Source organism: Dipodomys spectabilis, unplaced genomic scaffold (assembly GCF_019054845.1).
Source record: "Dipodomys spectabilis isolate Male_0828 unplaced genomic scaffold, ASM1905484v1 ptg000076l, whole genome shotgun sequence".
Taxonomy (NCBI): domain Eukaryota; kingdom Metazoa; phylum Chordata; class Mammalia; order Rodentia; family Heteromyidae; genus Dipodomys; species Dipodomys spectabilis.
Genome location: NW_024870753.1, coordinates 8,075,481 through 8,099,367, shown reverse-complemented (window position 1 = coordinate 8,099,367; position 23,887 = coordinate 8,075,481). Strand labels below are relative to the sequence as shown.

Here is a 23,887-nt window from a genome sequence, read left to right as displayed (position 1 = left end):
GAAAAACCAATGCTCTATGCTTGGCTTCCATTTATCCTTCACTGGATTCAAACGTAGGATGAGTACACGGGGACTCATAATACTTATTTTTGTTTAAAAAAATAAAAATAAATAAAATAGAGCAGTAATACATCCTAGACCCGCTGTGAGATTCGGAGTTGATGGCGGAGGAAAGCTCTGTGCATTTTGGAAGTGGCATGCAGCCTCCCTGCGTTCTTAGTATTTTTAGAAGTTGCAATAAACCCACTCAAGGACTTCGTTCCTCCATGTGCTTTCAGGCCCCATTAACAGGCAATGGGGAAGAAGGGGCTCTGCCGTGAAGGTGGCCTCTTTCTGCTGCTGCTTCCACTTCTGCATGAGGCCAGGATCTCTGGCTGGCCCTAGAATCTCCCCAGCTCCCTTCTTCTTTGGGGCTACAAGCAACCTCCCAAGAGAATCATCTGACAGGTCTATGACCTATGGAACCTTCCCCAAAATGAGTCACCTGGACCAGCTGTGCTGTGAGGGTCCTCACTTCACTTCAGAGCTGGCTCTATAGCTCAGTTAGTTACGCCTGAAATACCAGCTACTCAGGAGGCAGAAGTGAGAGGAACAAGGTCCCAGGCCTGCCTGGGCAAAAGCACGAGACCCTATCTATCTGGAGAACTCTGCAGCTAGCGGTCTCACTTGCCTCCTTCCCTCAAGGATGGCACTCTATCACTTGAACCACACCTTCACTAGCAGTGTTTGCCTAAAGATCTCTCTGACTTTTCTGCCAAGTTGGATTTGATCTCAGCTTCCTGAGTAACTAGGATTACAGGAGTGAGCATCAGCGCCCAGCTACACTCTTAGTAGACACGTGTGCTGCTCTGTCAGTGCCTTAACATCAGGATTCTAGGCAGTCCCCTGGATCTCTGCTGCTTACACAGGCCTCAGCCTTTGGTCCTCTGTTCTACGCTCCATCTCTGGCCTCTAAACTACCCCAATCGCAAACATCACTTTTGAGCAGAGCTCATCTGTTCCCATCCCATACCCAGCTCTGAGGCACACTGCTATTCTCTTTGGATTTTCCAGGCCACACCCAGACAGGACACATTTTATTCACAGAAGAAAGAATTAAGGTTCCTAGGAGCTAAGCATCTTACCCCGAAGACAGAGGTATAGGATTAAGATCCCAGTATCAGACATGGAAGGATCTGACTGTGTCCCACGCCCCCTGCTGTGTGCCTGGCACTGGGTAAGGCCCCCATGGAGGTTCCCCGTGACTGACAGCTTAAAATGCTCTAACCCCGGGAGTCCTGAGAACATCAATGACTCCCGTTTCTTAACCTACCATTATGGAGTAGGAGTACTGGAAGAAATCTTAAGGATTATATTACTACTCCATTTGAACTCCTTTTCTTCCCACCTGTGAATGTCACCACCACCCATTGTCAAGAATTTGGAACACATCTACTTCTTCCATCCCTTCACCATCCATCTATCATCCATGTACAGCTGCACTCATTCATTGTATTGAGATTGAGAATATTGATTGTCTCTCTCTCTCTCTCTCTCCCTCTCTCTCCCCCTGCCTCACTGTGGTTCAAACTCAGCCTGATGCTTGCTAGGCATACAGTTTACCACTTGTGCCACATACTTAGCCATTTTTGCTTTCTTTTATTTTCCAGACAGGGTCTTGAGCTTTTGTCCAGGCAGGCCTGGCACCATGATTTACCTCCTGAGTAGCTGGCATTTCAGGCAGAAGCCAACATTCCCAGCTTGCTTTAGAGTTAGGATCTTACTAAATTCTTGGCCTAAGCAGGCCTTGAATCATGATCATCTTATCTCTGTCTTGCAAGTGGCTAGGATTACAGCTGTGGGCCACCGCACCTGGCCAACATCTTCATTCTTTTGCATTTCCTGGCTCCATCCTTGCCCTCCTCCCTCATCACCTCAAGCCCCATTCTCATCATGACTAGCTTATTTCTGGACACAGGGTGGATGAATTGGTTTCCCTTTCTCTAGTCTGGCAATTCAACAATTTCCTCCACTGTGCTATGGCCGGAGAAATGTTTCTAAACTCTAAATCTGATCGCAAACTTCCAGTGATGCCCAACTCAATCCTCCTGGTTGTCCACAGGATGAGAACAAACTCCTCTGCTAGACATCAAGTCTTCTCATGACTCCTGTCTGCCTCTCCGCGCTCCGGCCTCCTCTGCCACCTCAGCCAGGCAGAACTGAGCCTCCACTGCACCTCCATGACCACTTGTCTTCCCTTGGAGCTTTCTACCATGCAGGCTTGTCACAAGCCACCACTCCAAGACTGGATGCCAGTCGAAGCAAATGCATTTGCATTATGTCAGCATCTGCTTTGGTGTGTCGCTCACAGAAAGAAGTCAATGATGTTGACTGAATGAATTTCGGAAGGGGTCCTCTGTCAGAATGCCCCCCACCCCATCTCACACAGGCATCCTGGCCTTTAAGATGCCCCCAGGTTCTCCTCTCCAGATGCGATCCGTTCCTGAGCCACCCGAAGCCCAGAATTTCCTGGGCACCTCTGCGTCCTCTCCTTCCCCCCAGAGTTCACCTAACGGTGGTACCTGTCAGTCTATTTATCTGCATCAAAGCCTATGCTCTCTGCAGGCTGAAGATTGCTTTTTGTGTAATAGGTCTTTGAAGACAGTAGCAGCTGCGAGGCTAATTCATACCTGTCAGTAAGTTCTATTTAATGGGAGATTTGGTTCTAAACCTCCCAGCTCCTGGCTCTCCTGAATTCTTCTCCCGGCATGCTTCCTATTCATTCATTCCCATGACCTGAACGTGCATATCTATTCTTCCCAGGAACTCTGTCCTTTCTCTGCTTTTCTTGCCCCATGTGAGTCCACAAACAAGACTTCAAAGGCAGAGCATATTCTATCTGGCTCGCTGCTCGGTCCCTGGCATCATACCCGGTGCCTGTGCTTAGCAAGGGCTCAAGGTGCATACATTAAGCGACTTAATGATCTCCCGCCATCACCCGCCAGGGTGGACCCATCTCTGCAAAAGCTATATTCAGTCCCTGGCTCCCGGGAAGAGGAGGACTCAGGCCCGATGGAACCCCCCCCCCACCACCTCTGCAGCGACTCTTCATCTTGCATTTAGCAGACTGTTCTGTGTCTCTGGGCACTAAACAAGTAGCTGTTGACTATGCCATCAACGGTGCAGCTGAAATCTCCATGAGTGAAACTGGCATGAAAAACGGTAGACCCCTTGTGCCCCTCCCGTCTCTCAGGCTAGGGAGAGTGAGCACTTTCCTGCAGGTCTGCTTGGTCCATCAGGTGTTGATTCATTACCCCGGTGGTGCTCTGCCCTCGGGACCCAATGGGCAGGACTCTGACCTACACCCCAGAGGGTGAGTCTGTCCTTTCCCAGTCCCAATGCATTAGAGATGCCCGAGGCACCTGACATCTCCCAGGGGAACAGGAGTCATTTAGGAGCCATGAGAGACTGTCCACCAGTGACCTCTGCCTCCTTATTGGCTTTGCCCGCTACATCTCTCAGAAGGCTCTCTGGGCTCTCAGATGGGCTCCCATAGCAGGAAGCTGGCTTCACCCACTGACATTCCTTGATTGTTCCTGGTTCTCTGACTCATCCCTTCACTCACTCAATATATCTGTGTCCCTGCAGAGCACAAGAAACTCGATGATGGGCAGGTCCTGTCCTCAAGGTGCTTATTTGGTGGGAGCCCTGGAGAGTACTAAGCAAAAGGCACCAGATGCACATCAGAAGTGGCTCCTGCTGTCAGAATTGCTGAGCTGTAAGCAGAGAGCTGAATGATGGGCCAGAGGGAGCCAGGTAAAGGGAGGAGGGGCGGTGGTAGACACAAACAGAAGCCTGTGGAGATCCCCAGAGAGAGGAGGTAAGACACATTCCAGTACTGCAAGTGGCTCATTCTAGTTGGGAGGTGCAGGGGTGATGGAGAATGAGGCTGCAGAAAGCCAAGAGGCAAGTTCCTCCGAGGCTATGCATAAATGGTCAGCTTGGTAAGTTTTATCCTCAGGGCCACGGAGAGTCCCTGGAGATTCTTAAGCGAGAGAGCAACGCGATCAGAAACGGTTTTATCTTCCAACCAAGGTAGAAGGCCCAGCTCTGGGATCCATTGGGTGAGTTACAGCGGGGTTTCCTGAGGGTCAGCAGTGTGGGCTTACCACTGGGCTGTGACTAGAGCTGTCCTCACGGGGGAGTCGGGGCTGGGGGGGCCCCGATGGCAATTAACTGAGCTGTGGATGACTTTGACGCTGAGTGCAGCCGCACGCTGGAGAAGCTGGATTGCTTCGTAATAACAGCACTTGCTACTCCTAATGGTGCTTGTAATACAATAGCACTTATAATGTAATAATAATAATAATAATATGATTTGCCATAATGTCTTTTGTTCTCATTCTCCCTATGCTTCCTAAACATTCATTAAATCCCAAATGCTCCTCTCTGCAGGGCCCCCATTCCTCAGGGTGCAATACACCCCCGGTGTAGTCGCTGAGGACCCCCGTTTCTCCCTTTACTCTTCCCCCAGGGTTCAGTTTATAGATTCCCCAGTGGGGGCCACTGATCTTGGTATGTTACCTGGGGATTTCTCTCCAATGCCTTCTTCCCGGCTCTCTGGTGACACCTCTCTTTGTCTACCCTTTCCCCAGGTTGGTAGAGGGGAAAGGACAAGAAATAAACAAGTTTACACAGGTGGCAAGTTGGCTGGATGTGATTCTAAAATGGCACCTACCCTGAAGGGTGTGTGCGCACATGCACTTCACTCCCGTGATCAGATTCTGCCATGTGCATTCGACTTTAAAGATTACCCTGGCAGGTCTGTCCTAAGCCCACAAGTCCTTTAAAAGTGGAGCTCACATGGCTGGTTGCTGGACAGGATGTCGGGGAGCTGTGGGGAGTGGAGAGACAGCAGCGCTGCAGAGGGCCACCGTTGACGTGCCGGAGCAGACAGAGCAGACGTGACACTCAAGATGCTGAGAGTGGCCTCTCCAGGCAAAAGCCAGCCAGAATCCAGAGACGTCAGCCCTACAGCCTCGACAAAATGAAGGCGGCTCATGGCAGGACTGGGCTGGGGAGACGAGTCGGAGCTACAGATGCGAACACAGACAGTGCCACCTTGATTTCAGCCGAGCAGAGCCCGCTCATGCCGAGCAGAATTACGACCTTCAGAACTTGGAGCTAATAAATGCTGCTGTGTAAAGCTGTGAGCGTCCTGGTAATTTGTTAGAGAGCAATAGAAAATGAATGCAACACAGAAAGCTGTAAAGATCGGTTTGATAAGGGCAAGATGTGGGCTGGGAAAAGGCAAGTTTTCTCATGTACCACGTGGTTGTAGAACCTTCCGCAAAGCTCACAAACTTCTCTGAACGCCCCCTCTCTTGCTTTGTAGAGCTGAGATGGGATTATGTTGAAGATGAAAGATTTTTGAGTTACAGGTGCTGGAACGAGGGGCAGCTATGGTTGACACGCGTCCTTTTTACTGAAGGATTCTCTTGACTGCCAACTCTTCTAAATCAGAGACAGGAAGGCCCTGGCATGTCTGGATGAATTAATGAGACTTCTGAATCTTTAACGACTTTGTGACAGAGGTCAAGGCCAGCTCCCTCTTCCCCAAAGCTCTATCAGACAGAAGGCCTGGGCAGAGGAGACGTTTCCATTATGTTTCCAGAGATACCATGCCAGGGCACTCCCCAGAGCCTGCTTCCTAGTTCAATTCGATTTATTTCCCACATACAGCCTGATGCACTCTCTCACCAACACACAAGGGCACACTCCTGTGCCCGTGTGTATGCATGCATGTATACATGCACATGTGCATGTAGGTGTTTGCATGCACTGTGCACCAGGACAAATACAAGAAGGAAGTTCCAACTTCCATTAAATGGATGATATCTCAAACTTGACCCTGGGAGCCACATGGGAGTTTTCCTCACTGTACTGATGTTGGTCAAATGTCACCAAAGAGCTTGTTTGATAACTGGTTTCTATGATGCACAGCTGTTCTCTCCCCTCTGCCCTGGGCCTCCACACCCTGTTGAAGTCTTCCTGACTTGTGACGTTTAGGTTGGAGGCTCTGCAGGCCTGGGAAGGGTCTCTGGGATCACTGACGCCATGTGTCACTACCCCTTCCCCCCCAATCACTGACATCATGGGTCATTCCCCTCCCCCCCTTGCCAGCTCGTCAGTGTCCTCACACATGGATTCTTGCTGCTATGGGTAGAGAGCAGGTTGGGGAATGTATTCAATGGCTCAGACATGGTGATCTTGGGAGTTCTCCCAGGCTGCGAGAGGTAGACTTGGTCAGGGAAGGCCTCAGTGCGGAGGCCTTTTTCCTCTCCTCTCTGTCCCACAGGACTCGGTGAGGATCTACATTCTTGATAGTAAAGGAAGGCAAGTGCCTCATTCAAATGTCCCCTGGTTCAAAGCCCATCCCGGGAACTATAGAGTAAGGACAGGGAATATTTCAGGAGTTCTGAGGAGCGAGCGGCCCTCTGTGAAGGGTCACAATAAGACAGGCGGACGGAGTGATGGCCCAGGCCCCCTAGCACTGCAGCGAATGCAAACCTCCTCCCCATGACACCTTCAAGCTGGGTAGCCCTTGCCTGGCATCCTCTATCACAGTGGCCCACCTCTAGGAGGGAGTTCCTCCTTTCTCAGGTCTGAGTTAGAACCCCCATGGTCATGGACAAGGGCAAATCCACAGTTGAAGATGTCCATGAAGGACACAGCAGACAGACAGCTGTCTGACCTGAACCTTCCTGCTTCAGGCTCTGGCCCTGCCTCTCCTTCCCACCCCTGGCTCCAGCCAGGACAGGCAGCACAATGGAGTCTACCTACAGACACAATCCCATTCTCGCCTCTAGGCCATCCCTTCAGAAAGCAAGGAGCCCTGGCCGGAAGCCTTCCTCCTAGCTCCACAGAAGCGCTGAATGCCCTGGGCCTGCACACCCGGCTCCGCTAGACAGAGACCCTGTGGAGACAGGCCCTGTGGGCCACATCAGGCCGGCCCTGTGTTCCCCACCACCCAGCAGGCACTCAGCAGCCATTTGCTGAGTGAGTGGCCTTGATTACAGCATTTCCCACAGGGAAGCTGCTTCATCATGGCTGGCTTATCATTTTTATCATACTATAACTCAGGCTCAGGAACTTCATGCAAAGGCAAAATACACAGCCCAGCCAACACCTCCCGAACCTCCTCCTCCTCTCCCTGCTCACTGCTTCCGAATGCACCATTTTCCAAGCACCCAGTTTATAAAACGCATCCAGAGGGAGAAGGCTCAGAGCATGCAGCTCTGAGCACAGCATCTCCAGGAAGTCCAGTGCAGGGGGGGGGGTGTCACAGCTCCCCCATCAGAGATACCTGTTACTGCAGGACTGTCACCTATTGTGACTCACATTAGGGGCAGGCAGGACCCTCCCAGCTTAGACAGACACGTGGTGGGGGGTGGCGGGTTGGGGGGCAGGGAGGAGCGTTTTCTTCATTACTCTAATCCTTGTTGCACTAAAAATGTATTTATTCCCCAAAGCATGTTGTGGTAGGCAGAGGGGTTCTCTGACAAAACTGAAATAAAGCTGAAATATGTGGGCATGCATCTTAGTAATTTTTATCATAAACTACACTGTAGAATCAATCGATCTGCTACTAGAAAGTTGTCTGACTGATGGTCCATAGCCTCTGGCTAGATCTGTGAGTGTTGTGAGTTTGCATGTGTGAGTGTGTACGTGTGTGTGTGTGTGTGTGTGTGTGTGTGTACTAAGGGATATGTATAATGTGTAGGGATCAAAGTATATTATTTCATTTTTAGTGAAAGTGTGAACAGTATGGAATAGGCTCAAATGTCCCAAGAACTCTGGTTTAAGTAAGTGAGAAGCTAATTTTGAAATTTTTCTGATGGTACCTTTGGTGTTCTGGAAAGGTAAAGTCTTTAAATCAGAAAACCAAGGCCCCAGGATGGGAAGTAGGAGAAAGGAAAAGAAAATATTTATTTACTAGCAACCAACTGAGGAGTAGAAGGCGTCGTAGTTCTAATTCCAGACTTGACACCTGCACATCTCTGCACAGCAAGGCTCAGAATAAACCACAAGTTCCCTCTGGCGTGGGGCACTGGCTGGCTCTGGCTGGTCCCACAGATGCCTTGGTGTTAGCAGCGTTAGCGTAACACTGGGACGAGGGTCATTCGACCCTGTGCACCTGTCCACGGGGATGGGGCAGGACTAATCACATGATGATCTTTAAAACCCCACAGGGAGAGCCTGCACTGCAGACTCTGGGCCCAGCCGGAGGGGGCTGTGGGCTGGCCAGGAGGGGACGCAGCTCCGGTGAGGGAGGTGCCCGGCACAAATGTCTCCGTTGATGTCTTCTTCCCTTCCACCTGCACGGTCCCTCTTAGTGCGGACCCCGGGCCGCAGGCTTGGACATCACCCACACTGGGATCCCGACTGAAACAACCCCATGGCTCTGTAGACTCTGAACTCCAAATCTATCCAGGCCAGAATGGGAGGAAGGGCATCCGGGCCCGAGAGCTTTCTGGTTATTGCGTGGTTCTGAAAGTGCAGCGGCAGCGTGGGAAGAGGGGGGCGGCCCAGGGCTCCCCGGCTGGGCTTCTTTGGGCTGCAGAGCTTTGTCTGCACGAGCTGAACTCCTGTTCGCCAGCCCTCCCAGCCCGGGATGCTAGCACGTGAAGCAACGTTCCATTCATTTACTCGATAACTACGCATTTAGCATCTACTCTGCTCCCGTAGTCCCCAGGGGCTGCAGTGACTGGACACAGCACACTTGGTCTTCCTTTTATGAATCTCAAGGGTCTGAGGGAGGGGTCAGGTGAAAAGAATCCTCCCTGGAGAGGAAGGCTACAAAATGCGGAGCCCAGGGTGCTGCGTGGCTGTGGGCTAGCAGACTGGACCTGGCGGCCTGTCAGGGAGGCCTCTCTTGGGGAAGTGACATTTACACAGCATCTGAAAGATGATGAGGCTGGCTTGCCAAAGAAAGATGGAGAAGGGCGGGATGGTAGCGTCCTCGCTTCCTCCCAGACTCCATAGCTTCTTCTCCCTCCATCTGCCCCAGGTCCCCTTTCTGTAATAATTTTAGCAATTTCAATTACTTACAACTAATCTCTCTGATCAACCTATGGAAAAATAAATATAGGCTCAGGTCTGCTTGACAAGAAAATGAGCCCAGAAGAGGAAGATGGACTGCATCTATCCACTCCGCCCAATCACGATGGAGAGAGGGCCCCGGGCCATCTATCACTGCCGGGCTCACCGCAGTTTGTGAATCCAAGGAGCTGCCTGGTGAACAGAAAGTTCTTCCGTGGGCCACACGGGCCTCCAGCCAATAGGCCACACCTCCATCTCTGGGAAATATTCCCAGCACCAAGGCTTGGGAATTGGAATGCCCCTAATCACAGGGAAGACAAAGCCTGCCCCGGGCCATAGAGACGTTCAGGCAGCCAGCCCCTAGTGAGCCTCTAACATACAGATGAAGAATGGAAGCCCGGCAAGAAGATGGCATACACTGGCTAAGAGCTAACTGGCTGTGTTCGTGATCTGGCTCCCTATCTCGAGTACACGATGGCTGTATGGACGCTGGCTTGCAGCTTCTGACACGGCAATGGCTCCTCTGCCAGAGCTGCTGTGAGGCTTTCATGAGAAAATCACCATGGGACACTCACTGCAGGGCTTCTACGGAAGAAGGCGTTCCAAAAATATCAACTCTGGCTATGATGGCATTAACGCTGTGCATGCAGGGCCAGGGCTTGATGCTATGGCAGCGGCTCCACCATCAATCCAGCACCTTGGCCTCTAAGATGAGGCCTGCTAGGGAGGATGTGGGGGTAGTGATCCTGGGGAAGGTGGTGATGGTCGTGGTGGTGATCAGTGGTGGTAGTGGTGGTGGTGATGGTAGTAGTAGTGGTGGCGGTGCTGGGGGTATCAGTGATGTGGTGGTGGCAGCATGCAGATACGCAAGTAGCACAAGCAAGTGCACAGGCAGCCCATCCCCCCGGCTCCAGTGCCCAGTGATTTCCTACTTTTCCTCATCACCCTGAGACATCTTGACTTTTACCCTTAAATCTCCACTTTTCTCTCCAGCAAGCGACAAGCTCCCTCCGCTGCCTATCTCTATCCTCCAACAATAGATTAGGGCGGTTTTATCTTTTCCATTAGACAGTGATTGCCGTTCTCCCTGGCTTCATTAGTAGCTGGATAATCCCTCCAGATTTATTACTGCAAATGGAGCGCTCTCCTTTACCTCTTCAGACAGCACTGGCCATATCCGCTGTCCCTGTGGCAGGCGGGGTTTTGCCCCAGGGCCCTTAATTCTTCATGTCCTCAATCGGGACTTCATCCGTCTGGCCGAGCAGCTTCCCCCAGCCAAACCCAGAGGCTAGCAGAGGCCAGAGACGAGAGACTGTCTTGCAGACGTGAAGTGGAACAAACCCAGCGTGTCTCTAACAGTCCTGTGCACTCCCAGGACGAGGGCTGTGCAGGCCCAGAGTCTTTGGGTACAAGCAAGATGATGACCCCATAACCAAGTACAAGCCCCCACTCCTAGGCTCTCTCCCTGGTGTCAGCCATGGCCCAGGGCTGCTGTGGCCCCTCACCCTGCTGCCCCCACACAGACAGAGACAAACTTCTTCCACAGGGTCAGATGAACGGTGGCTGAAAGCTACATTCGTGATGGATCAGTGTGTCTCTTGGGACGGGTGATCATCCACCCGAATCCGGAACCGTCAGACCGATGCATTTGTGACAGGTGAACCAAGGAATCGGTGAGCAATCTGAGGTCTCATGTGTCAGGGGTGGGGGCACACTGGTCAAATGCTCAGTAATCACCAATACAAACAAACCCTGCAATGGTGGATTTAGTTATACGTGATAACCCAACCATCTAATTCTGGTTAGTCTCTAGAAATAAAACAAAGCAGCAGCGTAGGAGCCATTTCTACAGGGTATTACATACAAGACAGCAAAATGTACATCACTCATTATTTTTAACACACAAGAAGCAGAAAAAGAATGGACCTTCTATTAAACACGTGTCGTGAGCTAATTTCTCTCCTCAGGCAGATACGACTAGTGCCTGCTTACACGAGAGAGCTCCGAGGCTGAGGAGGGTTCAGGAACTGGCACAGAACCACACCGCCAGCAGCTACTCAAACCAGATTTTCAAGTCCTATCTATCTAATGCCAAGGTTTGCTGTGCACTCCAGTACTCCGCAGTGATCTGGGAACCCGCAGCACTGCCGCAGCAGGTTTCAGAGATGGGCAACTTTTCACAGTGTCACAGGTACTCCAGAATTTGAAAAACATGACACCTTGTTTTTAAAAATCTTGTTTTCTGACATCTTTCCAGTCTGACCCAACAGTCTTTATGTGTCACAAAGCCCCGCGTATTCTTGAAAATTTCAAAATCCTTCATGCACACAAAGTCACGTGATTTCTGCGTCACAGTAGCTGTGACATCACCATTCATACTCCACTTCAGGTGAGGTGACCCGGCTCCACACACAGCTGCACCCGGTCATGCTCAACCTTACACCTGGTGGAATAAAACCTGGACCAATCCCAGCTTCCTCACCTATACATAAAATAAGGGGTAAGATGGCCCCAGAGGAACGTCCAGTTCTACAACCTAAGACCCAGAGACGTTGTGTCCTGGCTGTGACTCAGTAGTACCTCTGAATTAGGGCGGGGCACTGGTGATGGGGCGGTCAGACTTCAGGTAGTACTCGGACTTGGCAAGGTGGTTCAGCCACCACCCTGTCACCCGAACGAACCAGGGATGCATCTGAATGGAGAGGCCGGAGAGGTCTGAGTTCTCTGGCTCCCAGGGCTAAGAACTGTTGAGATGAGAATCTCCGTAAGATCCTATGCCAACATGCGTCTGCAAGGCCAGATTCTCTACATGGCTTCGGCTCCTCTACCTCTGTTTCCCCACCCACCTCCCACCTCCTGGGCTTCAGCCCGCCATAACCGGCTAACCCGGACCCTGACAACACTTTATACCAAGAAGGAGATCGTGAAAACACCTTACCAGGTTGGTGAAGATGTACGTGTAGTAGGCTGACACCATTCCCAGTTCAGCTGCCTGCAGAGCAAAGAGAAGGGTTTTAGAAAGGAAACCTGAAGCTCCCTCACCGGAAGCAAAGGAGCAGCAGGGACTCCAGGCATCGGCCATTTTGTCTGGCCTGCCACCCTTCAGGACTGGGTGGAGCGGAACACCTGGACTGGTTCTCAGGTTACCCTTGATCTCAAGATCAGACCAAGCACTGCCAGCCTCCAGAGCGAGGCCTCCCCCTCACCCCGTTCCAACCCACGTCTCATGACACTCACAGTGGCTGCCACGCTCAGATTCAACACATTCCTGGAACAGAACTGGATATTATGGGAACTGGAATGACTTTAAGGGAAATGAAGCAAATAATAAAACAGAACTAGGATAATTATCTCCACAATCATTAACAATAGCAACAGCCAACGTTTACCCACTGCTCAGTCGGTGCCAGGCATCATAAAGCATTCTGCATGGGGGAGGGCCTGTTATTATTCTCCATCTCCAATTATAGCAAAGAATATGGACGGGACATCAGGACAACAGGACAAGTCACCTCTGAGGGATCACATGGGGCATGCATGAGAGAGATGGCATCAAAGCCAGACAGCCTACCCTCAGGATTTTCCACCAAACCACCTTCTCCCTTGAGGATCACGATACTGACAGAACTACATGTATAACCCGCTTTGAGGCTGGGGGTGTAGATAAGAGCTGTGGTTGTAGGTGATGCCCAAATGAACTCCAATCCCATCAGGATGCCCACGGAGACACCCGAGAACACCAACACCTGCAGTAATACAGGAACCTAGAGCTCCTTCGCAAACTCTGCTCCTGTCTCCCTGGAAGGAACAAGCTACTTGTGGCATGTCTTGTCCTTGATCACAGCCTGGCAGCATGGCGCCCCTCCACAGCTAGGAGACCAAGGCTTCAGAACTGCTTTCCTTTTGTCTGATCTCTGCACCTGTCGTAAATACCCCTAACCAACCTTCCCTGTCAGCGTGCCCGGCTTTGAGCATGACAGGTACTATAGAAACTGACAAGGAGATCAGGTAAATAATGAGCCGGGCTCTCTCCAGAGCCCTCATCCCTTCCGACAGTGGGCTAGATTTTCATAATATCTCCCACAGCCCCCGGGGCCACTGGGACAGCGTCCTTGTCATGACTGTTTCGGTGGATGGGAGAGAAACGAGACTGGGACCCGATTGCATTTCCATGGTGTTTGTCTCCCAAGGAACTCAAGACACTTGCTGAGCACTCTGATGGGAGCGCTCACAGGCTGGCTGCAGGGCCTGGTGTGCCATCACCAGGGTCCCAGCTTGGTGACAAGGGCACAGTCACTGTGGGACACAGATACCCGAGGCCTCGTGGCCAGATCCCCTCCCGTTCCTTCCCTCCACACAAGCTGTGCCCCCACCCATCCTCCCGCGGTGGTGCGGTGGGGGCAGGATGCCACCCTCCACCTATGCCCCGCCCCAGCTCACAGCCTCGCTGCCTGGATCCACGGGCACCACGGCTAGAGAGGGCTGGGGGCACCGTTAAAACCCATTTTGTGAAATGTGCTGTCCTAGAGATCAACCACAAGCAATCCTTGGTTTTGAAGACCTGAACTCTGGGTAAACATGAAGTTCCTTGCCGGAAGAGCCGTTCAATAAAGCAGGGGATTACTGCCGCGCAAATCCTGGCAGAGTCAAGAGACTGTCTGAGGGCTGCCTAGCGCACACGGAGTGGCTCCCTGCACCGCCTGCTCCTCGCCAGGGCCCTGTGGACCCCCGGAGGGAGGAACGCAGAGCTGGAGAGAAGCTCAAGGGGAAAACGGCCAGGCTCACTGGAGGCACTGTCTGCCAGGACCACGGCAGTGTCAGGGAACAAAAGGAACAGACTTGCCCTTCCTTGATCATGTTGCTCATTGGGGCAGTGGAGCTGCAGGGCCTGGGTTCCCAGGGGGCTCAGGAAAGATGGCCACTGGGCACCCAGCAGAGGTGTTTGCTAATGAGGATTTGTGATTGGCAGATTTGCCTTAGAAAGTAGAGCCACACACACAATACCGAACCCTCTACAACTCTACTACCCCCCACCCCCCACTCCTGAAAATCGTCTAGAGGGAGGATTTGTGGGAGGAGGTGAACTCAAGGCCTTGCTCAGCCACTGGTGCTCTACCACTTGAGCTACACCTCCAGTCTGGCTTTTGGCTGGTTACTTTGGAGATGGAGCCTCTCAGACTTTTTTTTGCCGAAGCTAGTGTTGAACTTCCATCCTCCAGACGGCAGTCTTCTGAGTAGCTAGGATTATGGGTGTGAGCTACGAGGCACCTAGCTCACAGAAACATTTTTAATGCAAATTCCCCATACCAGCAAAGCTACAAGAAACTCCTTGTGCTCTGGTGGCTGTGGGTATAAACTGTCCCAGATTTCTAAGAGGCAATCTGGCACATCATCTGAGGAAAAAAAAAAATCCTTAAAATGCACACCTTTAAGTCAGGATTTCACTAGAAATTTACACTGGAGAAACAGGCGTGAGGGCGCATAGAGATTTATGTATGAAGACGTGCGTTCGGCATTATTTATTATAGCAAGAGATTAGAAACAGCTTGTTTCTCTAATACTAAAGGGCTAGTTACATAAATTATGGGACATCAATGTAATAGGAGATGATACTGCTATTAAACTGTTTGTAGAGAAGTATTTAATGGCATGGAGAAAATGCACACAGGGCACAAAATTAAGCTCCAAAAAAAAATTTCCAGAAAAGTTTACATGGTGGCATAATAATTTGGGGGAAACATGTGTGGGGCGGGAAGCAGAGACACACGAAGTTAAGAGTGGTTTCGGTGGGTGAGAGGATGGTTTCTACTTTCTTCTTGGTGCTTTTTTCATTTCAGCAATGAACGTGGTCATACTGCCAGGGCCCAGCTTCACACGCTAGGAGTTAGGGAGGATTCTTGGGCCAAGAGCCCTTGGCCCAAGGCATCCAGTTAGGGGGAGCTTAGGCCAGCTCTATCTCCTGCCTTCCCCAGCCATTTATACACTAACCTGAAGCCCCCAGCCAGGACCCCCTCTCCCTAGGAACCACCCTCAACCTTCTTGCACTTCCTTTGAAAGCCGGGGGACGGGGACTTTCTATCCTGAAGGATCCTGTCTCTGATGGCAGCCCCAGATGTGACGATGGAAGAAAAGAGGAGAGAAACATGTCTTGGAGAGCGGAGAAGAGGAAGAGGGGTTGGGCAGGCGTGCAGACAGACGTGGCTTTGGTGCGGTGGAACATTACTATAGCAACAGGCCGAGGGACAGCCCTCAGGACAGAGAGAACTCATTCAAATCTCTATTAACTCGCTGGCAAAAAAAAAAAAAAAGCCAGGGAGAGAGGGAGGGAAGGAAGGAAGGGGAGAGGGAGGCAGGAGTGGGGGGGGACCATCTGAGTATCTACGAGGCTGAACCCCGTTAACCAGGAGAAGGCTCGCTCCCGGGTGGAGGATGTCAGGGCGTGTTTAAATATGCAATTAAAATGGCATTAGCGAGGTTGAGGGGGGCAGTCCGGGGGCCAGAGAGGGGCTAGGATGAAGGGCCTGCTCTCTGATGATATGCCAAGCCCGCCACCTGTCCAGGAGCTGGTGCCAGATGATGTCACCCCTGACCAGTGCTCCCTCCAGGTGTCCATCCACCCCCTCCCCCCCTGCCTCTTCCACCTCCCCCCCACCCCCGCCTCACTGCCTGACCTGAGGCTAGAAGAGAACCCTGAAGACCCCACCCTGCTCTGTCCAGTGCCAGCCTGGGACAAATCCGCTAGAGCCTGGGCTTCTCTGTCCACAGGATGAAGATGGTGCACTGATCTGTGGCCCCCATGGGAAGGACCACACCGGGGGATGAGCGTAGACGGCGATTTGGAAAACGTTGGACAAGGTACCGGGGCTGACACGAAGCCACACACTCTGGCATGACAGCTGCTTGTCCAAAACATGGAGCTACTTCTGTCTCCTCAGCCTCTGCAGGAGCCCACAGCCCTACAAGAACCCTAGACCTTCCGCTTCTCCCCCGGCCCAGGATCTGGGTCTGGCTGATAAACACTTCTAGGCAGCCACCCCCAGCCTTTTATTTTCCTTTCAAGAACTATCCTTTGAAAGGGAAACCGAGGTTGGTCAGGGTTCAAATCTAGCCCAGGGCTAAACAGGGCAGCCTGGCTCAGGACACCAGATGTAGGACAGGGAGAAGGCTCCTAGCCCAGTACCCAGTACGGCGTCCGCCCTGCCCGGCCCGACGCTCACCTTCAGGAGGATGGTGTGGGACATGGAGGCATTGGCGTGGATGATGATGGTGGCTGTCTTGTCGTCCCGGATCTCCTTGAGGAGTGGGGTGGGGTCCCGGGAGTCGTCCAGCATCCGGACGGACAGCGTGTCCTTGGAGATGAGGAACTGGCGGAGCAGCTTCTCGAGGTTTAGAAGGCCTGGAGAGGGAGAGAGGAGGAGCTGTGGGCTGCGGGGCTGCCTCCCTGGACCCCTGGGCAAGAACAAGACCACACCTGTGACTCCAACGAAGGCGAGAGAGGTTGGGGAAGGAAGGGTGAGGCGGGTGACGGCTGCAGGGGCGGGGCTGGCAGCGAGGAGCACCCCATCGGAACAGCTTCGTTGCTCCCTGTTGGCTTTTGGGCTTCACTTCTCCTACCTAAAATAAGGGAATGCACCTTAGCTCCCGTCATCTCTCCAGTGACCTTGAGATGCCCTTAGGGTGTCCTTTAACGTGGCTGCCAAGGCTCCCTGGAGAATGCTGGGTAGGTAAAGAGCCCCCACCCCTTCCTGCAAAGCACTGTGTCCACGTCGGAGGTCTCTCTCCCCATTTCCAGGCTCTTTTCATGGGGCCAATTGTCTGGGCTGTTTCTACCTCAGCTCTCAGGGTGGTGGGAGCAATAGCCCCGGCACACACGGTAACCCCTCTGTAATGTCACACCCAGCTCTAAAAAAGCCTTTGTTCTCATTCAAGAAGTGGGAGGAGGGCAAACTTCCCTGAGGATCCCAACACCCAGAAAATGAGTCTATAGAAACCCCGTGATGTTCTCAGAACCTTCTGGCTGGTTGCACAAAGATCAGGTATAATAGGTCACAAAAGAAGAGACATGGAACTCAACCCCAGCAGGTAAGACTCTAGACCTAGGACCAAATGGGAAACCGACTGTGTGCCAAGGATTCTCCTTTGGTCTCCTCCTCTACTCCCAAGCAATGCGGCTGAGACCCCAGGGTCTTATTTCTGCTCCCTCCCTGCAGAGGCAGGCAAGAGGTGGGAAGGCCACCTTCCCAGCCAGTGGTCTCCATTCCAGTTGGGGGAAAAAAAAAATCTGTAGGCATTTGTTCCCTAAGCAATGACAGGAGTAACATTTATCAAACCTTATTATGTTCTAGCTAATATGCTGAAATTTTTACATGGCTTATCTCGTGTAAGTCCTTACAACAATCCTCTAAAATATTAAAATCCCTGCAGTTGCAAGGAGGCCGGGAGGCAGGGAGGGAACAGCTTGCCTTCCTTGCTGGAAGGGCTGGTTTTCTACCAGGCGGGGGTCCCTGTGTGGAGGGCTCCCTGTCCTCACAGGCTGTGGACAGTGGGATCTCTCTCCTAGAGCCATACAGACTTCCTGACCCCGCTGACCCCTCAGAAACAAAATGACGGCGACCCTTGCAAAGGTGCTCTGGTCATGGAGAGGGGATGTGGCCGGCCCAGCCACACAGAGATGCAGCACATGGCTGGGACAGGAGCCCCATTTTCTCACCTCCTATGAGTCCAGTGAACCTCCTAGAAGGAACTAAGCAAGTGACAGCACATTCGGTGCTTGGGCAGGTCCAGGGACCTGGGCCTGATTGGTAGTTGTGGAACAAGGAGAGGCAGCAGGGTTGGAGCCTGGGTGCCGTCACTGATGCAGGCAAGACACTGGTCTTCCCGTCCCCGGTTTGGGAAGGCTTTCCAGGGAGTGGTGGCTGTGGTGGGGAAGGGAGAAACTCACTTCCTGGACAGAGGTTTCTGGAATAGCTCACTGTGCAGGCCACAAGATGGACCCCCCTTCCTCCCTCCCATTTTTTGCCCGGCCCCCGCCAGGGCCGCTGCGGACACCGGCAGACTTCCTCCTCAGCTGCCCGTGTCACCGAAAACTTCCTGCCAACTAGGCTCTAGGAGATGTGGGTTCAAATGCAGTCATCCTCTTCTGGCAGGGGACCTCGAGCAGTCTCCTGGCCTCTTCGATGCTCCATTTCATAAGAGCAAGAAAACGCCATGAACACCCCAAGGCATGCTGGGCACTGGAACTTGAGCAGTCTGTGTTTCTCCTCTGGCACCTAACCACATGGAGCTCCAAAGGCAGCCTTCCCTACCAGTGTGCCTGGCTACTCGGGAGGTATTGAGCAGGAGGATCAAGGTTGGAGGCCAGCCCTAGCAAAAAGCTACCAAGGCCCATCACCACCAATAAGCTAGAAATAGTGGTGTATGCCTATAACCCCAGATACACAAGAGGTGTAGTAGGATTCTCACAGTCCAAGGCTAGCCCCAGCACACATGAGACTATTAAAACAAAACAAAACCGCCACACAAAAAAAAAGCTAAGAAGGGCTGGGGGGCATGGCTCAAGTGGAAGACCAGCTGCCAAACAGCCCTGAATTCAGACCTCAGTGCCGCCATCACCACCAGAAAACAGAAACAAACAAACAAAAGCATATTCGGATTTTAACAGTGCAGTGTGACATTTTCCAATTGTCATTCTCCTCACCTCTGTGTAATGAAACTAAAGAAATCTTAGCAAAGGCAGGTGATGCCAGAGGAGTTAGAATTTGCTCGCTCTCTCCCTCCCTCTCCCCCTTCTTTCCTCCCCCCTCCCCCAGCCCTCCTCTTCTGTAGAGCACTGGCCCAGCTGCAGGTCTGCCTGCCAAGTCCGAGACCGAGAAGGACCTAGGGAGCCTATTAGTCTCGCTCAGGATGGATCGATGAGAGGCCCAGCAGGCCGGCTGTTCTGGGAGGCAGGAGGGAGGCCGGCTTCCGGAACTGGAAGGCAGGAGTCCAGGGAGACAGCAGGGGGACCCGGAGAGGCGTGAGAAGCACAGTCAGGGTCAGACCCAGCCACAGGACAAGGAACAAGTACCAAAGTGACGGGCCTGCAGCGGATGCACAAGATGCTGGCGTCAGAAACCAAAAATGTAGAAAACAGCTACTTCTGCCCAGCCTCTCCTGCCTCCGCTGGCTGGGTCCCTCGGCGAAGGGCTTTGGCCCTGGAAAAGCCTGGCATCCCCGGGAGGGCTGCGCTTCCAAGTCCTGTGGGAGACCGCAGATGGAGGAGCGTGGTGAGCACCACGATGAAATGAGGGGTGTGGATCTCCCTCACAGAGGTCGGAGGGGAAAGGAGAGAGGGCACTCGCTGAGGCTGGGGACCATATGGCCTTGGAAGCAGACTTGACCGCTCCTTTCTTCATGCTTATGAGAGTGACAACAGAGCCCATCTTATGTGATTATCAAGAGGTAGGATGGTTTAAATGACAAGTGTGTGTGTGTGAGAGTGTGTGTGTGTGTGTGTGAGAGAGTGTGTGTGTGTGTGTGTGTGTGAGAGAGAGAGAGAGAGGGAGAGGGAGGGGTGGGGGAGAGATTAGGAATTCAACTCACGGAGAATTTAAGATTTAAGTGAAATCATATAAGAATCTTCATCACTGTGTTCGGCACACAGTAGGCGCTCACTAATACACTGCCACCTCCCATCGAACATGGTTAATTTTACATCTCTGTGAGCCAAAGGCGTCCCACAGCGCCTCCTGGGGGCCGGAGGGGGAAAGGCCAACTACTGCCCCAGCTACTCTGCCACAGGGCTCCAAGTACCCATCACTCACTTTTGTCCCATGCTCCAGCCCCAGGGCCTCAGTTAGGGTCGCAGGACAACAATTACAGCAATTAAATTGTCTCCATGCCCCGGCCCAGGGACCTTCCCCCCCAATTTAGACAGCCAACACTAAACAAAGGCTCCAGTGGCAGAGGAAGCTGCTCAGCTTACATAGCTCCCAAGTGATGGAGCATTTGGTTGGACTGCCACTCTTCCCACCACCGCCCCATTGGAGGACACGTCCTCCTCATCAGCTCCATGGCTGCTGCTGTTCAGCACCCTGGACAGTGTTCAATGCCCACAAGGATGGTGGGGGACACAACTGAGTCTTGGTTCTAAGTCATGGACAAGTCTCGCTCAAACAGGAAAGGAGAAAGGACACCTGTGCTCTCCTGGGGGTGACCACAACCTCCACACTGTCGATGATGTACGGTTCAGACCCCTCAGACAGACTGGGCACGAGTAACTTTGATCCTGTTATATCCTATAGATAATGGAGCCTGGGGAGAGCGGAAGTCATTTCCCCAAGATCGCACAGGCACAAGACCTTGGGACACAGGGCTGTAGCCACAGAATGTCTTAAAACATGAACAAACACCAAAGCAAGCATTTTAAAAGAAAAGTAAGCCAGGTGTTGGTGACTCATGCCTATAATCCTAGCTCCTCAGGAGGTTGAGATCTGAGGATCACAGTTCAAAGCCAACCTGGGCAGGCAGGTCCATGCAACTTTCACTCAAAAGCTAGAAGTGGGCTGTGTATGTGGCTTAGTGGTAGAGTTGCTTGCCTAGCATGCACAAAGCCCCGGGTTTGATTCCTCAGTACTATGTGAACAGAAAAAGCTGGAGATGGTGCAATGGCTCGAATAGTAGAATGCCAGCCTTGAGCAAAACAGCAACAACAAACAAACAAACAAAAAAACCTCAGAGGCCATACCCAGGCCCTGAGCCCAAGCCTCAGGCCCAGCAGAATAAAGAAATCCAAGATCTGAACCATGGAGATGGCCGGTGAACATATACCGTGTTTCACCTGGCTCCCCTCTAAGGATGACAACAGCTAGTTCAATGGCAGGGAGGGGTGGTCTCAACAAAGGAGCCCCCAAACAGCCAACTCCCTGAGGCTCCATGGAGATTACCAGGCTACCTCGCCAGAGCCATTTACCCCGTCTCTTCTCCCAGCCTCATCAGAAAAAGGCAGTTGGACATCTTCTGACTTTTTCCTCATTAAAGAAAAATAATGAAATTCAGACTATGCCTCTATTTGGTCCCAACCCTGCTTATTAAAAAACCTGCGCTGGGGAAGGTGGAAAGTAAGTGGCATGATTCTCTGTGGAATGATCTCCGTTTCGCCTAATTCTGATGGCTGGAAAATAGAATTAGATTCATGCTTCTAATTCTCTCGGCCCAGCATTAATAAAGAAGATGGCAGCGCCTCTTTCCAAGTTCAGAACGCTTTTCCTCTCAGCCCCTCGTTTCCTCAGCCTTTGATTCCGTTTTTCTTCTTCTTTACCCTTGAACTTCCGCTCGGCCCCACCTTCCTTCCCCGGTCCTGGTGGGTCGGGGCAGAGTGTGGGCAGGCACCATGGTGAGTTCTCTGAGCAGCCGCAGGGAATGGCTGCCGAGGCTCCTGGGGCATGCTGGTCTGTATTGTGTTTGGGCATCCTCTGCTCCTCCCAGACCTAGTCTGGGCTCAGCCATCCTATATCTCTAGTCCAGCAACTATGGAGAACAACCCCTCCCCACCACCCAGACATCTCTGCCCTTTGAAGGACATTGTTCCTGCCAGTGCAGATCATGGGAACTACAGGAGGTGGCATGAGGGAAAAGACCCAGCCTACAGGTCGGAAAGCCTGAGAGTCTTGGCTTGAGCATGGGCCAGCAGCCTCACCTGAGCTCCCAGACGCTTTCCTGAGCTCTCGCTAATTGGAGAAGAGGAGATAAAACCAGAAAACACGGCGTGGGCGGTTTGCCCTCTGCAAGGCACTGTTTGAATGTCAAGAGATGCCCATCATTCTCTCAGAAGAGTGTGCTCCAGTGCACAGCAGATATTTAATAAACATCTGTGCAAAGGATTTCCCCAAGCCCGGGAAGAGCTGAAGCAGAGGAAACAGGGCTCAGGCTAAACATCAAAGGGACCATGTGTGGCTAGATACAGCGAAGAACTTCCTGTTGGGTTGGCGAGACATTATCCTCGGCACTGAAGGAGACAGTAGGACAGCCTTATCTGGACATATTCTAACAGCCCTGCCCTCGGTCTCTGAGCATGTGAGGTGGGCCAATTCAGGGCAGCCCTGTGGGGACTGGTGGCAGCACTTCACCATTCTCTGGTGCAAGGATGTCACCCATGGAAGGGCATCAGGTGCAATGTACCTTCTCTACATTCCATCACACACTATCATCCTCTGATCGCACGCTAGCATCCTGTGGATGTCCTTGTAGCATCCTTCAGGGATCACAGTCCACATTACTAGAGGAAGAGGGGAGTGGTGGTTTTGGCCACATGGCTTCCCAAATGGCCCAGGCCAACATGTGTCACGAATCTCCAGGAGGGAGAAACAAAAGGCAGGGCTGTGGAAGTCTTTGTTCACAAACACTGTTGGCCACGCGCTGGGCTTCTGTGCAGGCTGTGCACTGGGCTGCTCGGCTGGTAGCCTCTAGCCACGTGGTTGGCTACCAAGCACCTGAAATCTGACCGGTGAGAACAAGGAACTGAATTATCCCTTTTATTTTAAAGGTAAATGGCCACAAGTGGCTTGGGGAAACGACACTGGCCCATTGAGACTTCGCAGAGGAACCCAGTTTGAGAAACAGTGGTATAATGGTGACAGTGCATTGGACGGGGATCCAGGGAGTGTGGGTTCAAATCTCAGCTCTACCACATACAGATTATAGGGTGCTGGGCCTCCGTTTCCCCTTTGGTGAAGAGCAGGGTTAGATTTTCCCTGAGCTCCACACACAGGCCCTGCGTGCTTTCCCACAGGTCATCACCTGCTTGCAGCCTGTACCTGCGCCCAGCTGCCTCAGAGCACGTGACGGCCCAGGTTTGCTGGGAGGTGCTGGCTTAAATTAGCTAAATCTCATACTCAATTGATGTCATGCCTTGTCCGGGAGTCAGAGCAAAATGCATTTCCCAAACCTTGCATTTGAAAAAATAAAATAAAATAAAAAAGCCTTATCAGGAATTGACCTTGGCCCTTGTTCCATCAGCAAAACCTGCTCCCCGGGGAAAGCAGCTCTGCAGCCCATCAGGTACAAATGCATTCCATTTTGTGTTTTCCCTCTCCCTCTCCCCGCTCGGTGCTCTCTCTCTTTGTATCTCCTTAACAATAAGGCTGAAAATGTGGGAATTGAGTTTGCGGATGTAAAAAGACTTTGGCAGTCGGCCAGTCTTTCCTATGACCTAATTCGCTTCTATGCTGGCCATGCCCGGGGAGACCAGGTACAGGGCACCCCTGGGCCACGCACTGTCTGCACACACCTGTGCACATGTGTACACACACCCGGGGAGCCTGCCCACGCCTGTGGGTCTTCACCCGCCATGATCCAGCCAGAGGACAGGAAGCCAGGTGCAGATGAGCGGGGGCCAGGCGGTGTGGGGCCGAGCCGGCCAGGGCACACTTACATTCCGCTTTGGCACAGATGAGGCAGGCCGTGGTGCAGTTGAAGAAGTTCAAGACCCCGGCCACGGCCACGCTGATGTCAGTGTTGCTGGGGTGAAGATTCAGGGTCGTGAACCTCTGGAACTGAAACTTGATGAACTCTTCTGGGGCCACTTTGAAATGAGGGACCTGGCAGGAGGAGCAGAAAAGGGGCAGCAGGGAGGACCCCGGTGAGCGAGAAAGATCAGAACAAGATGAGCCCTCATCAAAGTCCCAGGGTGGGTTCTTGTGCAGAATGCCTGAGCCCTGGGCCAGTGGGAGAAGGGGACACGCATGGGATCTGCGTGACCCGGCCTGTGGAGGAAGCTAGCGCAGCATCCCCAATGAGACCCAGGACAGGAAGCCCTTTGCATCGAGTC

At 52.4% G+C, this 23,887-nt stretch overlaps 1 protein-coding gene across 1 annotated transcript in view; it reads right to left on the bottom strand.

Moving 5' to 3' along the window:
* Positions 1–23,887, bottom strand: part of Grik4 (glutamate ionotropic receptor kainate type subunit 4) — a 213,681-nt gene that overhangs the window by 84,033 nt on the left and 105,761 nt on the right. The window contains exons 5-7 of the mRNA XM_042683011.1: positions 23,492–23,657; positions 16,299–16,477; positions 12,020–12,073 (exon numbers count right to left, since the gene is read on the bottom strand). Of these exons, the coding sequence (XP_042538945.1) occupies positions 12,020–12,073; positions 16,299–16,477; positions 23,492–23,657 (399 nt within the window). The remainder of the gene's footprint in view (positions 1–12,019; positions 12,074–16,298; positions 16,478–23,491; positions 23,658–23,887) is intronic.